Source organism: Helicoverpa armigera, chromosome 18 (assembly GCF_030705265.1).
Source record: "Helicoverpa armigera isolate CAAS_96S chromosome 18, ASM3070526v1, whole genome shotgun sequence".
Taxonomy (NCBI): Eukaryota; Metazoa; Arthropoda; class Insecta; order Lepidoptera; family Noctuidae; genus Helicoverpa; species Helicoverpa armigera.
This window is the reverse complement of record NC_087137.1, coordinates 5,774,053-5,792,972: the sequence shown is the minus strand read 5'-3', so window position 1 is coordinate 5,792,972 and position 18,920 is coordinate 5,774,053. Positions and strand designations below refer to the sequence as shown.

General features: G+C 37.0%; 1 protein-coding gene across 3 annotated transcripts; it reads right to left on the bottom strand.

The window, feature by feature from the left end:
• Positions 1-2,435: 2,435 nt before the first annotated feature.
• Positions 2,436-18,803, bottom strand: LOC110380234 (protein gooseberry). Of its 3 annotated transcripts, none has more exons than XM_021340148.3 (6): positions 18,497-18,803; positions 9,590-9,762; positions 9,220-9,478; positions 7,454-7,653; positions 6,208-6,821; positions 2,436-3,250 (listed from the first exon to the last, which is right to left on the bottom strand). In XM_021340148.3, exons 1-6 carry the CDS (start codon positions 18,549-18,551, stop codon positions 3,130-3,132), a joined length of 1,422 nt encoding a protein of 473 aa, XP_021195823.2. In that variant the 5' UTR covers positions 18,552-18,803; the 3' UTR covers positions 2,436-3,129. The 3 variants fall into 3 exon arrangements, with proteins under 3 accessions (XP_021195823.2, XP_021195826.2, XP_021195824.2); XM_021340151.3 differs by having other exon boundaries at positions 9,376-9,478; positions 18,497-18,800; XM_021340149.3 differs by lacking the exon at positions 18,497-18,803 and adding an exon at positions 12,193-12,292.
• Between the last annotated feature and the right edge of the window lie 117 nt (positions 18,804-18,920).

Here is an 18,920-nt window from a genome sequence, read left to right as displayed (position 1 = left end):
TTCCTCCTACGCTCCTTTAGTGTGGCACGAGGACACGTCCTCAAGAGCATTAAGCCAATTACATGCGGGCTTGCATTTGACTGCCTAATTACACCCATACAGTGCTGAAAGACAGCCGCTGCCATTGTCTATAGAAACTACCATTCCCGTTATTGTCGGTGAATTTAATCCTACTGTTTCTTACTCGATATTTTTATTGGCGCTTCTTAGTTCTTTTGGATCATCGTGAGATTATTTTTAACCGGCTTCCAGAATCGAGGAGGTTTGAAAACCTCCTTCGGATGTTTGTATTTGTTACGTATATTGATATGTTTCTGTAATACCGCAGGACAGCTATGAATAAATCATGACTGATGAACCTACTTGGCAGTCTGGTAAAAAGTGTTGTTATATAAACCACATCTGTGATAGCACCTACGTTAACGATTTGGTATATTTTAACCAAACAATTCAAATGAATACTCAATATTCTACATACTCTCAAATGGTGTTTCATTCAATAATCACACAGATTTCATTCCATAATTTCAATGTACTACTTGTACCTGTAGATGAAATGTACCTATAGGCAACCTTCCGAAGGTAGAAATGTATAGAAACCAATTCTGATGTAATGCAATTTATCAATAGCAGACACATTATTGCAACACGTACTGAATAGTAGATCGAGGCATATATGTACATACGTGTACAAGTACCATTAATTTAAAGCATTTGTATACTATATGGAGAAGCGTAACATAATTAATATGTATGTATGTTTGTAGAATTCGAACCATGTATTGTACGTTATGTTTCAGCTAAATAGCTGAAAACTAACTATTGTAAAATTTTAGTCCAATTGACGAAGTTTTTAGTAGGCCAAATTTTATCTCATGCAAAATTGTTGTATTCTATATTGCATTAACATTATTATTCAATGTTATATATAACTAGCATAAGTTGGGTTCTTAGTCATATTGTGCATTACGAATAAGGAATAGGTAAAGGTATGTACCTACCTACCTGATTAATTTTACAATGCTGTATTATTTACCTATACTTTAAGCTGCTTAATTTGTACGAAGCAAGTTTTACAAATAAATTCATGTAGTTCGCTGTAGGCATTGGTACTTTAACTAACCGTAAAATAGTCACACGGAATAACTGTAAAAATGAAAAGAACATTTCAGGCAAGTAAATAACTGCATAAGTGATTACTGCGTGCAGAGAAACGTTAGACATACTTATGTATAGTTTTATGCAAATCGGCTCGCACCTTAGCGCACCGACTTCTTATCTTAATACTTAGGTACTTATTTAAGTAAAGAACTTTCCTTCTCTCGCTAGTACTAAGTTAGGCCGCTTTTCATACTTAGTGAAAATTTTGAGCATCCGTATAAAATTAAGTATAATCTTTATTTATTTTAGTTGCGTTTTCCTGGTAGTTTAGTAGTAATTTTTAGGTTGTTTATATTATATATAGTATTTCCGATTATTTTATAACATAGGCTATAAAATCTAATTTAGTCATCGAGCAGTCATTTCTTTATAGCCGGTGGTACCTACCTACTCAACATACAAAGTGTAGGTAGATTAGCTGCTTCTTCTATATTCGTCTCAAAAGACAAAAATAAAATAAAATAATTTCTGTAGGTAGACAATCTTTAAAAAAAAACAGTTTTTCTAAAATTAGAAGTCGTCATCGTTGTCACAGACTAAAAAAGCCCACTGCTGTAGAGCGCCGTATGAAAACTGAAAGAACCTACACCTAAGTCAAAGTATTATATTTATTCTGAATCTATTAAAATCAGCATAACTCACTATGCATTAACGAGAATACCCACACATATTAGCAAAGAGAATGTCGATGGCCTGCCATCGACGTATGGATAATCGGACTAACGAAATTGTCAAAGCTAGTCTGATCGGCAAAGCTAATACCTAAACTGCTCAATTAATGTCCCACCTGTGTTTGACGTGCCTTAGATAAGCCTGTATTGTCTAGGCAGTATTAAAGGAGCTATCTGATAATTGGCTGTGTGAGGCAGGATATGTTCATATGTTGTGTAAGTAGGTAGTAGGTACTAGATATATGCCTCGCTTTTGTCTCTCAATTTTGAGACAAAGCTTCATCATAATAGGTGCTTCTGTTTTAGAGTTCGTTGCCTACGGTAGTCATTCTGTCTTTTTATTATTGGTAAAGGGAAGTATTATAAATTATTGATGTAGGTAACCTGCGATTTTTTTCTGACCTCCAAGAATAAAAAAACTTTTTAAGTAGAAAATTACCTAAGTAGGTACTACACTAAGATACTGTTTCAAGATCTTAAGTAGGTACCTTAAACAATTTATTGTGTAAATAAATTAAGTGAGCGTGGACGAAAACGCAGTCTAATCCAAGAATAAACTGAAGGTTTCGGCTCGTGATTAATTAAAAACCTTGAATTATTTGCATTAGCATTCATTTATTCTGGGTAAACCGTTATTTTACAAAGTGCTTAGTCTCTACACTTAATTAAACTAAGTTACAATAATATACCTATAAATAAATACATTATTTATATAAAATCACAACTTCATTCAAGGCAATTTTAGGATCAATCTTTAGGATATAGTCACTAAAAGAAAAGATACAACCTATTGATACTATCTCTACTAAACTATGTACAAATTAAAGTTAATTCAAAGTGAAAATTATATCTATCTTTTAGTAACTATTATGTATTTTTCTATTAGGAAAGTTATTATGTTTATTGATTTTTAAACATTATTACAACATTGCTTACTAACATTGATTATATCTAAAATACAATATACATATAACAACTTATAAAATGTAGTAACGATCTATATCTAAAAAGATAAAAACTTACGGGACATTTTTATTTAGTGCGTTTGTCTAGTACAGGAACAGTAAATATTACAATATAAAACATACTATGAATCTATTTACACAATATCTCTATGATACGGTGAAAGTTTTCAAAATATTGTATTGAAAAAATCTACATCTTTGTTATTGTGTTGTAAATATAGAAAATACTATTGTATCTAAATATAACACTCTGTATATGAAGGCACATTGATATGTCCTGTTGTGAAGCTTAGTATAATATTCTATTGCTTTATATTTATGTTATTCGTTATTTAGTGTACTCTGCCCATATCCATACCGCCGAGTTGTCCTAGATACGGGTAGCCAGATTTCGCTTCAGTGGGCGAATGCGCGTGCGATGCATAGTGGGACGCATTGGTGCCGAAGAATGAACTGTAACAAAAGAAAAATAACATTAAAAATCGTGTATAGAACATATTATAAGGGCATTTATATTAACCTACATATTAAGTGAGCCAAAGCCGACATTACATGTGTACCTAATGAAAGTCCTGTTACATTTTGCCAGTATCTATTTATAGATATCCTTCTTAAAGAAAATCTATGTAGTATTAAAATCGTAGACGTGCATAAAACTCGAGATCTCTTGACTCCGCCATCAAAGACACGTACTATCTATTGTCAATATACTTTCATATCAGGCTGTTACATTGAGTTTTATTACAATATCTCCGCCGAGCGTGGGATACTGCCCACTGCATAATTTAATCGCTTCATAGGTTCCGTTCGGTCTATAAACATTATACCGCGTAACTACAGATTTAACTAAAAATAATTAAATAATAACACAGTGTAAGCTCTAATGCTACCTTGTAATTGTGACTTGTACCGGCCTACCGAACTACATAATTTAGTAGAGCTCTTGTATGTGCACATTGTATCGGACTAATATTCGGAAGCACTTCGTGACTCCACGTGCAATAAAATTTTAATTTATAGTTAATACAGTGGCTAATACATTATTAAGGCACATTAGTGTCGTACATCGCTCATAAACTACGAAGGCCGCACGTTACTGCACAGGTTCTGTTACGAACACAATGAAAACCCACATTTTGTTATTCTGAATAAAACGTAATTACTTTGGACGGCAGTAAAAAATATAAGCGTTTGTGAACTTTGTTTCTAGCCAGCTCCGAGTACAGGCTAGACAGGTTATGGCGATTGGCAAACAGTTATTACTTAACTTCATCCCAAATACCAGAGTTTACCCTTATGGTGAATATGTGCTTAAACATTTTAGCATGAGAATACAACACGTGCGAAAACAATAACCGAGCGAACGTTTCTGTGGAGGAAAGTGTTCGAGGCAAGGTGGTTGCTCCGCAGCACGCGAGACTTACCGCACTTTAGGAAGTCGAATGCAAATAGCTGCAGATAAGTTTTAATACCGGGTTCGCGTTAGCATAATGCTTAGGTTCACTGCACTAATGTCACGTTCGGCCTCTCATTAATTGCCGAGCCGGCCACAAAGCAACGTGTGGTTATCTGTAATCCGCTACGTATTGTGCCGGAGTAGATTTCTAATATCAATAAATGATCGGCCGCCGTATTACTTGGAAGTTATTAACCTAAACAAACGCTGTTTGTTGGCACTGTTTGCGGGTAAATGTGAATGGGAGAATGTTAATAAAAACCAATAAACGATTGGGAAATCTGTGGATGAGTACGTCATAATATAGCAGTATATAACTGATATTTATTAACATTGACGTCTATATTATGAATTCTATCGCTTATTCAATATTCGGTAACAGAATGCGTTAACAATTTTGGGTAACCCTTTTTGGTTGTATCGGTAATGCAAATTGAATAATTTTGAATAATGTTCTGAATACAGGAATAGTTTACAGCGCTGAGTCGAAATTACAGATATGATTGGAGCATCGATTATATAGATTTATCATCTTCAGTCAGCCTTTAAAACAGGGTCGCTTTTTAAAGTCAGTATCAATATTGTAAGTGCCATTTTTCATTGACTACATAGTAATATATACTGCAATTATTTCACGTAAATACAAATGTCGTAAAACCGCCAGTGAGGTGTGCAACAAATAAAATTAGCTATGAGGTGACAATCACAATCGCTATTTATGGCCAATGACTGTCCACGTTAATTACACCGATACGTACGTATCTCACTACTAATAGTTAGGCAGCTCACCGATTTATTATGACTCATAGACATTGTATAAGATATAGCCTTTCCGGCCGCAACAACTTCGCGTATAACCAACGCTAAACATTATCAAAAAGGATCTTTATTTCGTACTGTCAACGTCAAATATGAAACCCACATTATCCACACTTTAGGCACACAATACAATATTTTTGGCAGACAAAAATAACAAATAAAGTTGTAACGAAGTGTTACGTCAATCAAGCGCGCGTAAAGGACTAGATAAGACACACCGACACATAAACGTAGCTAACCCATATATTATTAGTTTGTGTTCCATTGTGCGACGCGAGATATTGTGTGTGGTCCAATGTGAGGTTTATAGACGTGCTTTGTCTCGATAACACAGATAAATGTCGTCGCCGTGTGCACTACAAAGCGACAATGTATTTGTCACATTGTCATTCGACAAATTCACTTTGGTAGTTACACATACTCGCGTCTATCGTCAACACGAGCGCGAGTGAAATGTTTTCTACGACCTTCTTTCTTTTGTAATAATACCAAGATTGAAGGGAAGATATATCGAATAACGCAAGAGAATTTAAAATAACTAAAATTAAAAATCGATCCAAAATCACTATAAAATTCGCAGCCCTATTGCATTCACGATCGGATCGGCGTATTACGAGGCGCGCGCTGTAATAACCACCCGCGCGGCGTATAATGGCCGACTTCTTACACTCTTAATTGATTAGCGGCCGCTTCGGCTAATGATAAAGGAAGGTGAAAAGAAATAAAACGTACGCACCCCGATTTGCGATCGAGTCCACGCCCGATCGATAGCCACCGGACGCAGCATTACACGCATCCTATCTACCGAGAACCGTCAGGCTCACGCGTCATGCACCGCACTAATACACATTGACTAACACCAAGTGATGTCATTGCATTCGTGCGCCCTAAACCTACTATTAGTGTAACACTCATAATTCACATAATAGATAGTTATTTAAATGGTCGGCAGCAAAGGTCACTTTATTGTAATTGCATATTCATCCGCATAAACCAAGTCAGATGAGTAGCTCGACATCAATAATTCATAGAGCTACTTAGTTGCCGCCGGGGATTATTGAGATGTTTTTATCCATGTTTGCTTTATATGACGTTAAAGTTGTATATTAAATGGACGTGGAATGAATAAACTTACCTATAGTTTTCAGGCCAGGCGCCAACTTCGGCGAGTTTGTTTTGCGCGTGTCCGCTGAGCTGCCTGGTCGTCCAGTGGTTGTGTGCAGACATGGCGTGCTCTTGCTTCGAGTAGTCGGCATATCCGTAAGGGTGAGAGAGAGGTTCGCTCGGATTCGCGTAGGTCGAATGTTGGTAAGTGAGTGCACTGGTCTGGTTCGCAGAAGGACTAGTCGTTGTGGGACTTGAGCTTGGAGGCGTGGCATCAGTAGGGGCTTGCAGGGGAGTAGCAAGTTCCGAAGAATGGGACAGTGGCGTTAGGTTGCCGGATGAGAAGGAGCTTGAAGTTGGTGGATGTAGGCTGGATGCTGCAAGCGCTGATTGACATACTGAAGGAGCAGTAAGAGCGGATTGGTGGAGGGAAGGTGCAAGGGCCGAGTTCAGAACAGAGCTGGTGCCCAGAGCAGATGAGTATGATTGTTGCCAGGACGCGCATTGAGCGTTGAAGGTAGACGGAGGCTCGTATTGCTGGTGGACTGAAGGGAACGCTGACTGCAGAGACATGGTGTTGAAAGCGCTCAGCTGCTGCGAGTTCAGTTGTTTGCGAAGTCGAGCTCTTCGGTTTGAAAACCATACCTAAACGACATAAAACTTTAATTAAGTCCTTGTTAGAATAATTAAAACATTAAGTATCGATTACGCAATGCAATCTGAGACAAGAATTCAAACGGTTAATTAAGTTTATAATTAATATTGTTACAAAGTCTTCACTTTATAATGCTACGTTTTTATCTTGCAAAAAAACTGCTTCGAATTTATACCTCCGCCTTTGACAGACGTTGCGATTGATACTGCTATAAATATTACAAATACCTAACTCATCAATAGATAATTATAGAGCTAAGTCGATTACATCGTCTTATAGAGGCCTACAATTACGTGGGGCTACTAATTGAACAAAAACTGATAAAACATCGGTAGCGATGAACAACATATGGTAGCTCTTACCATTGTTGTAATTAATTATAAAGGTATATATGTTTTTTTAGTGCCACGCTTTTGTAGGGGCGGGAAGTGAGTGCGGCCAACAATGGGATTGTTTGATTGCCTTCATCTATCATTGATACACCTAACTACTTCAGGTTGGCTACCGATACCCTTGGGCTGACTGGTTTCTAGAAGAGAAATCGCCTTCTGTTTTATGATCAGTTTAGAAAAAACTCTATTGAATTATTTATATCTAATATTGTTTCTATTGACGGACATACCTGAACTCTAGCTTCGGTGAGTTTAGTTTTCTGTGCGAGTTCTTCCCTCGTGTAAACATCAGGGTACTGGGTCCTAGTGAATGCACGCTCCAGTGCTTCTAGTTGGTCTCCAGAGAAAGTAGTCCTGGACCTCCTTTGCTTTCTCTTCAGAGTAATTCCCGGTTCAGACTCGGTGTCAGAGTCTTCGCAAGATGATGGACCTATTGAAAGGAAGAAAAGATGTTGTTGATGCCAGGTGCTTTGTTCAAGGCAGTTTACCTAACATTACATTAAAACTATATTTGCTATAAGTATTGTTAGAAATCAGGACAATCCTCGAAATGACCACAATAGCATTGATGTCTATTCAGATAATAAGAATGTCGTCATAATATTATTTTTATTGCGACTTTCTAACTATTCATTTGTTTTTGTTTTACGTCGATTATATTGGACTACCGCGCAGACCACACGCGGCCTCGATTAAATTAAACGTAACCACATTACACTACGCCTCTAGTAGCCTCAAATGAATTCTTCGGGGCCTTAATAAATATTACTTTGTGCTAGATGATAATAAAATGGAATTAGATTATAGAGAAGTCGATCTCGTTTTTATCTTGTGCTTTAAGCAACGGCAATTGTTGAACGATATTACGTTTCGACATTTAACATTTTGTTGAAGCCCTACAAATGAACAGTAAATAAATTCACGATTATGCAAATTTTCAATATGCAAACTTATGCGAGTTCGGACCCTGAAATAATAATCAACCGGCTGATGTTACCAGAGCCCGCGCGTATGCAAATATTTCCACGAAAAACTCGCGACCAAAATGTTCCGTTAGCCGTCGTCACAGGACAGGCACGAACAGCAAATTTTCAATACGCGAGCTCGGGCAGTAAAGGGGGCCGCTTTTCCAGTGTAGATATTACTTTGGCCGTGCACAACTTAATATGCATAATCTTATCGGTGCGCAGAATCTCGCCGGCAAAACCGCGCTCCGTCACTGAACCGGGATATTAGGAGCGCCATTTTATATTGGATAGCTATACGGCACAAGACGTGCAGTACGGACAGATTGTCGTAATGCAAGCCCCGCGGCCAAACGCGATGGGATAATAACACCTTTGGATACTAATTTCATTTTTATAACCTACAATTTCGAAGCCAAGGCGCTGAACACAAGGGGCGCTGCCGTGGCGTGCGCGCGCGCCGCGCCCGCTTCACTTTTACGTGGATTATTAACTTTATACGCCATTTTGTGAAGTTTGCAAACGTTCCGACAGTCTCATTATAAGAATAAATTTATAATAATAGTATGCTTTGAACTAAATTAAGTGATTATGGTCTCGAATCAGCGTTAAGGACTACGATGACACGGCGAGTTATTTACGCATCATTATTTCGAAGGTTTCGACTGCGACTTTTTAAATAATTGGTTTTAATCCATCAAGGATTTAAAATTATTGCTAAATAATTCTTAATGCTTATCTATTGCGACCTTGCACGTGGCGAATGATATACTCAGAATAAACCACAGCACAGTTAATTCTTTATCAAGGGAGCACAACAACAAACTAGAGCAATATAAAGTTTTATGCAAACACACAACGCGGTATTACTTTCCAAGCGGTAAAGTGCTGCTACAAACTATGCCACCAACTGATAACTGTGACCTAAGGTCACTTCAACATTTTTATTCATTTTGAAAGCATTTTCCTACTAGTAGCATTTCATAAGTGCAATGCAAAGTTTACAATCCGAGGTAAGTATCATTACTTACCTAGAATACCATCAATGCTGTGATTTCTTCTAGGATCGGATTCGTCCCGTTTGCCTCCTCTTATAAGTCTCGAAATGGAACTCACAGACGGCGCTGTGTTTTTATCACAAATCCCTTCTTTAATTAGTTTATCTCTAATTTCCCAGGAAAATATACCTGGGTTTTGTCTCTTCAGCTCTTCGATCCTGTTCTCGACTTCTGGAGTCGCTACTCTTGGCTTGGATCCTCCAATCACACCAGGACGTATGGATCCCGTTTCCTGATAACAAAAAATACAAATGAAGTTTTTTCTTTCTCGTCTTCTATGAAATGGATTTAATTGCCATTTGAAAAGTTTTAATAGTACGTGGAATTATGTGATTGTCCTTACTTGGTATCTGTTGAGTATCTTGGAGACGCAGCCGTGCGAGACGCGCAGCTGGCGCGAGATGACGCAGGGCCGCACTCCTGCCGCCGCCATCTCCACGATCTTCAGTCGGATGTGGTTCGGCAGCGGACGACCGTTGATGAACACACCGCCCAACTGGTTCATACGACCCTGACCTGCAGAAATAAAAGCTTTTAACAACATCGCCGATATTTAATGCTTTACCCACAATAACATTCCCCACAAACAAATAAAACACTGAAACAGTACGTGTGTAGAAAGAAACCAGTTGTGAATCGACTTTGCTATAAAAGCTAAGCTTTCTGATTGTGTGTATTCTACTTGTGAAGAATATGTTCAAGAATTCTTTACTCTCTTGATTTTCTGAAGCACAATCGTATTTCTATACATCTGAATGTACTTTTCAATATATTAGGTTATTGTGAAATGTTTTGTGATTCTGTCGCCCGAAAGGAGGCACGTCTTTATATTGGATTGGCATTAGTAGGGCAACCAGTAGCTATATTAAAGTCAAATAATGCGTAAAGTATCAATACAACAATACACTATGGATCACAAAGCTGCGGCGCGACTGCACGTCTCTCGCTCCTACACGCTCTACAATAATATGTACCTACGTCATCGGTAGGCCTCGATCACCTCGTAATTTTACGTTTCATTGGCAGTGTTCTCAAGCAAGAGTATCCAATTTCTTTAACACGAGTGCGGTCAAGCAGAAACGATAACACTTAAACTATTTCTGGCCTTTGTTGGGATCGACTTGTTACATTTTATGAGTAACGACTTCTGTTCTCACAAAAAGAAATGTTACTCCTAGATTAAACGAAATACCTCCAACTTCTTGCTCTGTTAAGAATTCTGAGAGATCGATGAATCATTTTTGATTTTCAACAGTGAAAAGAAAGTCATCAAAATTTTAATTAATGTTTTATAGCGATGAGTATCGTGAGCGGTAATTAAGTTGGTGGGTTCGATGGTGTTTGCGAATAAAATCCCTTGGAATATAAATTGTATTATTTCTGGATATATTAATGTGGTTATGTGTGCGTAAAGTGTCGCTATTATAATCACATCACTCGTGCGGCCGCTGGTTGGGAGACCACCTAACGTCAAAGGAAGCCGCCGGTCGTCGATTTTTGCAACGCCTTTGTGCATGCATGTTAGCTTCTATCGGGAATGAGATGACGCTCAAAATTATATCCAGCAGCTAAGCTATACAATATTAATGTTAAGTAATTCGTTATTAATTTGATTGTGTACCTACAGATAACTATTTATAAGCAATTTGTAAAAGTATGAAAAAAATACTTTGATAAAAAAGAGATCTTCTTGCCAATTTGACTCATTAATAGGTCCATGAAAAAAAAATCCATCAAAAAAGTAATTAGCTCACATTCCTAATCTAATCCCACACCACACAATGACCACATATTAAACGTAAAAAAACATAACAGTGGCATGTTCCACTTGTGAAGGCATTTATAGTTTATCAATTTTAAATAATTCCTCAAAGGTTCCGCCTCGTGTAAGGCCCTAGACCCCTACTGAGAACCACCAATCAATTAGACAACATGTCAACAAGTATGTCCTTTGATAAGACAAGAAACCGAGACGGGTATTAATCATACAATCCAAAGTAGACCATAACACAAACAACTTAAGGTCAACAACTGTATCCATCAATACAAACTCCCAAACTGACAGGAAAGCTCCGAAGGTTATTGGAAATTGTACCTTCTTTCGTTTTGCATAAAACTTAGAATGGTTTAGTAGTCAAAGGCTTTTGTAGTGTCCGGAGTCACGGCGCGGTTCTGCAAGCGATCCCCATATTTTTTGTAGGAGGCCGTAGACGTTGCGGTGCCTCGAAAGCCCATGTTTTTGAGTGTTAATTTTATGTTCCCGAAATATTTATGACGCATAACGTGTCCATAACAACCCCGCTATACAAATGTGGGTGGCTTTGTAGTAATGTATCACTTCATTATAATATAGTTTTCATTTTTGGCGAAGTAGTTTATAACCGTCAGTTATATTATTATAGCTCTATTACTATTTTTTGTTGTAAGTGATATATTTTGTGATTCATGAGCTATCAAGAATATAGCATTTCATAAAAAAACAAGAATACAACTTTATATTGTAACTACGGCCGAAAATCTATTAAGAAATGTTTTATACGTGTATACCGATGAAATGGTAACTTATTTCAATCAGTTTTTACACTATATTCAACCGAACTAACAGGATCAGTCGAACACGCAATTGATGAAATGTGCACAATGAAATTCACAAAGAGGATCTCAAGCGCACAATGCGTAATAGAATTCACAAACATTGTAACGCTATTAACGCAAAAGAAGCTGAAGTTAACAACAAATTCAAACATTCATTGGTAGCTAATCGTCCGGAAGCAGTTTCGGAGCATGCACAAGTTGAGCTCAACAATAGATTCTACGAGGGTGGTATGCCAATGTGATGCACTGAAAATAAGCTTGAATTGACGGAATATATCAGTCACTAGGTCGAAATTGTGCCCTCAGCGCTACAATGTATCAGGACCCTGGCTGTCAATATTTTCTACTCACGCGTTTTATTCATAGCAAGCAAGTGTCGTCTGCTCGAAACATAATCACACACTAAAGTTAGACATAGACACCGTTGCACCGTTGAAGTATAAAATTTTCTCACAATCACATAATCGTGTTCCAATTCGTTCAACCGTTGCGTTCGTGTTAGACGAAATTGAAACAGAGTCAATCATTTAATGCTAAACGTAAGAGGCAAACCGTGACCGAATAAATGAAGATTCTGAATTCACCATTCGCATTTCTGTGTCAACTTTAATTAACAATCACATTTTCATCAACCTTCGCAGTACTCTCGGGTTATCACTTCCATTGTCGGATACAGATTGAATTTCTTAACCTTCCATCTTTGCTATGACGAAATTCATTTTATGTTTGTACAACTTCAACTTTTTTAATTTAAACTGACCGCATCAAAAGTACGTTGCACTTTAATTTGCACTAATCGGTTTGAGTTGAGAGGATGCATTTTGTTTCCACTGTGTTGCAGTTTATACTGTTTGAAACGTTTGATGTGTAAGGGCATTGCTATTGCACTAGCCAGGGCTTCTACACGGGAATGACGACCAATAAAAGTTATGAGCGCAATAGGCATAAAGATATCTCGGCCTTATACTAGTTTAGCACACGCCACCTCACATGAACAACTATACAAGTTCTTGATTATTATTTAATAATTAGAACATACTTTCCATGTTTATGGTGGACATAAATTACTACCTATTTGAGCTATTATTTTATTTCCATATCGGTTACAAATTGAATGCTGTGAAATTCAGCCGTTTGAATAATATATCGTATGCAACGCAAAATAAAATATTTGCGAACTTGCCTCTAGTACTTGATAACAACGGTACAGTGATAGTTTATAATGTTCGAAATCGATATCGTATTGTGTAAATAAATCGTAAACCCCGTTTTCACAATCATAATATGTTTCTGCTTGCAAATCAATTTCACGTAGCGACATTAATGTGCCTATAGTAAAATTTATATGGGGCTTTACGTCACACGGCATGCCGCTTTCCTTCCACATGACTTGTGCCAACGATAACTGTACGACGCCTAGGTTCTCAGAAACCTGGTCATAGTTCAGGAAATCTAATTAATGTGCCAGGCGTTTTTGCTTTCGCATTACAAATTATGAAGCCACAACTCGTTTGAAGGGACTCCTATCCCGCAATGTTGCGTCGCTGTGTGCATCAATGTTGCTAGTTATGTAGGCATTGATGTTGGAAAATTTTCCATGTAAATTCATACTTATTTATTTTATTGGGTTTATGTTAACGGTGAAATATCAAATTCAAATCTGCATTTAAATTCAGCAGTAGTATGAAGTTACTTTAGGTTAGACGTAGCAGATACAAATAGCTACTTATTCCATTGAAAGCGTGAATGCAAAGATGAAAATCTGGAAATTAGTTTTGGAGAAGGAGCGGGGGATAAAAAGCGGACGATAAAAAAGCGAAGTCCTAGAAAAAAGTTATAGTGCAAAATAAATTGCAGAAAACTAATAATATGTATGTAGAGCAATTTAAATAAGGTTATCTGAGGACCTTGTTGTAGAGCATACAAAATGTAATTCGATCAACAAGGCGAAGTTTTCAACAATACATGCTCTAGTTTGATAGGAAGGTAATCCATTTCAATGCTTTGCAACTAAAATAACAATGTGCCATCAATTTAAATCGACACAAGATTTCTTTTCTCGTTAAAAAATCATCTCTACGCTAATAAAATAACCTATTACTATCCGAAATCAAGCAACAAAGAGAGGTGAAATGCCATCTGAATAGCCATTAGAATTAGGCGGCGTTCACAAAGGCTGTGTCATTCCATTAAGCCTTCTTCAAGTCTTCAAAGTATTCTGTGTGGCCCGTGGTCGCGTGGCCGCTCCAAGCCACTAAATGTACCAATCGAATATCAAATCAATTCTATTATACTTTCATACGAGCTACATAGCGACTCAGATAGCGGCTTATTCTCATTTGGGTAATAGCTTTTGAAAACTCTAAATATTATTTACTTTGAACGTTGATAGCATGAAATTTATCTCTTGCTACCGAACCACGCAGCCACCAACAACATGGTGCAAGTCTTCAAAGAAAATAGGTCGGCTTGTTTAGAATTTAATTCTTTAAGAGTCATTACATATCCCAGCAAGCGGAACTTTCGTTACAGGAATACAAAAGTCTTTCTAATTTGTTAAAACACAAGTCTCTCCCCATAGAAGCGGCTGCCAACTGTACAAACTGAAGCAACGCCTTTCGGCTTGTCAGGCCTGAATATAATGTACGTACCTACGTAAGTAATGAATGGAACTGAATATTTTATTTCGATATAATAGGCTATGTTTGAGAGTGCCCTGTTTGACCTCATTCCGTATTCATAACGCGTTATGTACTAATTTGACGGATTCTTTTCTTTTCTTGCACGGAATGGACTCTTTGACGTCGTCACTTGCCGCTTGGACAAAGGATTTCGCTCAAGAAACTAATAAATATACAACGATTGTTTGGTGGCTCAAAAAGATTGCTTTAATAGTGTTGTTTGGTTCAATCAATCCTGATTTAGATAAGGTTTGATATACCTTTGTAGATAAGTATACCCGGACTGAAATAATGTTAGGAAGCATTAATTTTACATGATATTTTCAGCTTCGCACCTATCAATTGTTGCAAAGCATTTTAAATTCTTTAGATACACGTGTAGATTGATTAGTTTAAAAGACTTTTAACCATTATCTAGGAATCTAAACGTTTTGTGGTTGACCCTAATTGTTGACCAGTTTTATTCGTAAAACTACTACAAAAACTTGTTGATTTTACACTTAACACGGCATCTAATCTAAACCAAACGAGATTATAACAAAACAATTTAATAAATTGAAAATAAAATTGGAAAGTAATCACTAATAGCACAGGATGATTGTGCAAGAGAAAAGTAGTGTTAGGATCGCGACAAAGACAACTACGCCCTCGGCTCGAGATTCTGATCTCTTGGGCCGCGGTTAATCTGATAATCGCTTTTAAACGTTTCAACACCTGAGTGTGCGCTGTATCGATGACTGCGCCTGCGATAATCAGATTCGATACCCACAAATAATTTCTACCAAATCATTCGTTATTCAAACATTGTTTGTGAATCTAATTGACCATTATTGTCGGCCGTTATTCATAAATTAAAATGGGTAAATGGCGCCGCATGTATTTAATGAAAACTCAGGCGCATGCATTCATTAGTTTGTATTTCATCAACAAATTATCTAATAAACTGATTTTGATTAATATAACTTGACGTTAAATCAAAGGTCCCGCTTCAAATATCCGTTATATCAATTTGTTTATTAATAGATCGGCATAAGTAATGGCAAGTAAGCGCCCTGAAGGTTGATCGGGCGGCGAGGCATTTCGCCGGCCGCGGGCGGAGGCGGGGGGCGCGTCATATTATGCGGCTAAAAGAGCCTGTCGGTGCCTTTGATCTGCGCGGGCGCGCCGCCGAGATGTGTGCGTGTGCGCGAGATGTGCACCGCTTGTCGGCCCGTGATATGAATGTGACTAAACCTTGATTATGGTACTGAACTCCATATAAAGGTCAGAAATCCAATGCACAGTGATGTAGGTAGTATCATTCTTATAATTGGCTCCATCGAAAACTGTTTATGTCTAATTGAGAAGACAATTTACGACTGATCCGAGTTATTAAAAGTAAACGTTATTGCTGTCGCTAATCTTGTACAGAGTCGAATAAAATATTTATAGCATAAAGGATTATGAAAAATGCAGTCTCGTTCGCGGAGAAAATTACAAGGTGCGTTGTGTTGCGATGAGTATCGCGCTTCATCGCCGTCACCGTCGCCGCGGGCGCATCTGATCGCGCTCCACTCAGCGCAGATATTATGCCAACTAATATCGACATTAACTTCCATACTTAAACTACGCAAATGCATCATTATGCACTAACTCTTGGCATTAGAAAATTCCAATACATGTTATTCACGACTAATCTGAAGTATGATACGTCAACGATTTATACGCTTTATCATTAATCATTAAACGCATAATTCAAAACAAAAAACGAATTAATTCTACAAATTACAAATGGCTGCATATTTGTAAATAATCTTTCATCCTCTTAAAGCATTGAACAAACGTTTTGTGATGTTCACGGGCACATCAGATGGACTTATAAGACACTAATCCCGATTTATACTGGTGCTTCAGAAAGTCAGATAATTTGAAGTTGAATTAAAAAATCGAGACATTTTTAATATTTCAAAGAGGCTTTCAAGCTGCTTGCGCCGCCGCCGCCTCGCTTACGTACGCCGAACGTGAGTCATGCAAGAAAATCCAGTAAATGAAAAATCTTATAATGCGCGGTACTTTTCTATTATTTTGTATCAATGCAATATTATTGTGTGACATATTGTAAATAATTACATAGCATTTTACGCACTTTAAATTCAAATAACCTGAATCATTGGTAACTTTTGACGTAAGTAGTTTGTAAAAAAGTTTCATATAAATATATTGTCTCATATTTATTATGAATATACAATAATAAAAAAATGTGACTGGATATCCATAGCAATGACGTCGGCATTCTTTAAAGTTATTGCTCTCCTCTCTCAACCCTTTCAAATATATGTGTCTCTTTCTTTTTAATTTGCCTTAGACGAAACAGGTCATAAGTTGAAGTGACATTTTTAACAATGCAGTCGAAATGTTTTCGTATGGTAATGATTTATGTGTAAAACCCTCATTGCCGGAGCTTTTTGGAACAGTTTCCGTTGTTATTTATACACGGTAAGCCTTTGAAACGATCTTTAACTTCGGCCGCTGAGAAAACAATGGAATATTTAATTTAAAACTAATGAAATAACTAAGACTTATAACTATACGAGTCTGACACATACATTTAAAAGTACCTAAATAGCATTCTAGTCAATGCTGTTGTTTTTGTCCAAACAAAATTAGAAAAGAACCTTAAAATAGTACAAGGAACTATCGTTGTGGCAGCAAAAAATGGAAATTTATACAGAAGTAACACTATTTACGAACGGTTGTCCATGAAACTTTAGATACTCATAAAAACTGTCGCCCGTAATAAAATGTCGATACAGAGAAACGACAGGACGCTTAGAAAACAAAAGTTATTCAGTAATTTTACGACGGGCCATAATTTCCCTTAAATTTTAAAGCTGTTAAACTATACCATACCAAATTACGGTGACTTTATTACAATCTCACAATATCTTTAGGACTTAATTAAACATTCTCACATGATACCCCTGCATTTGAAGTATTTACCTAATCCTACGTTTTTAGGAACCAGAAAACTCTCTTCGCTAAGATACATATACTTAAACAAGATCATGAGATCAAAATTAACATTATCTATAGAAGATTAGATCAGGCTGTAGATAACAAAATAGATCAATTATCGCCTCCATTTTTCTACAATTATGATCAAGATCATTCGGACAAAGACTCGATATGACAATAGATCGTCGTGACAGAAATGCGTTATTGAAACAGAGACAAATCACTTTCTATAGATTACGGTCCTTGACCATTCCAGAAAGTGTAGCCTAAACAAGGTTCAGTTATAAATAAGAAAAAACTCAGGCTATACTTTATACGTCTGTCTTGTGCCCGACGCGCGAAGATGAAATATTGTTATATTGGTAGCTGTAAAAGGCACTTTGTAATTTCTTCGTGATTTTATAGTTTTACGATCGTTTCGGGCCCTTTAGTTCGGAGAGCAGTTGTCTGTTTATGACATAATTTAAAATCCAACTGGTATAATTGATACATAATCAGCTGCTAAATGTCGGCTAATCATGGGTGAAACAACATGTTTTATTTATTGCCCGTGTTGTGGTTTTGGAGCCATAATTCAATCTATAGATGGAGATGATTTTGAGGATTAGCAAAGACGTGACAAAAGACAATGAACATCAAATGAAGATACACAGATATTAAAAAGCATAATAAATGAAGGCAGTTAATACAATTATTAACAAACACAATATTATAGATCATACATAATACATGGGCAATGAATTAGATTAAAATGTCATAGATGAATACATATTCTAAATTCAAATTTTGAACATCTTTATATTTCCAAAATAAGTAGGTATAGATTGTATAGGGAAAAACCAAATGTTAAAATTTGAGTTAACAATAAATACAAATTAAGTAAATAAAATGATACGAGTAAAAATCAAAAGCAAATAAGTATTTGAAAGCAATTATAAATTATAAAATAGGAAGCAATCACATAGTGGCTGAAGGCTTACCTTGAAAAGAGTATCCGGTGAAGTACGGTGTCATATTCAGTGTTGATACAGCCATCGACGCAAATAATCTAAGAGCTAAGCAAGGAAGACGACTAGCTCCAAACACCAAATTAGTCCGAACACATGCAAAAGTCCCAGAAGATCACTATTTCAGTCTTTCACTATCACAGCATGAACGCAGACATAATTACGTAAAGGAAACTGCGTGTGTCTAATCCGTGTTACTTTGAAGACAGCTCAGTGCCCACTGACGTGTGATGTAAAGATGTATTTCGACTCTCAAGTGTAATCTTTCACAATCAACGGACCAACAAAAAATGGTCAAACTGGCCGCCTCCGCAGCCTTCCAAACCGCACCACCTGATCGTTTGTCTCTTTCTGCCAGCCGACTGTTTTCGACGACGAGCTTGTTGCCGGTACCAAA

Excerpts from the sequence above, each read along its gene's own strand:
- LOC110380234 (XM_021340148.3), bottom strand. The coding sequence starts at position 18,551 with ATGGCTGTATCAACACTGAATATGACACCGTACTTCACCGGATACTCT. Across the intron at positions 9,763-18,496 it reads CACCGGATACTCTTTTCAAG|GTCAGGGTCGTATGAACCAG; the intron begins GTAAGCCTTCAG and ends TTATTTCTGCAG. Across the intron at positions 3,251-6,207 it reads GCCTGGCCTGAAAACTATAG|TTCATTCTTCGGCACCAATG; the intron begins GTAAGTTTATTC and ends CTTTTGTTACAG.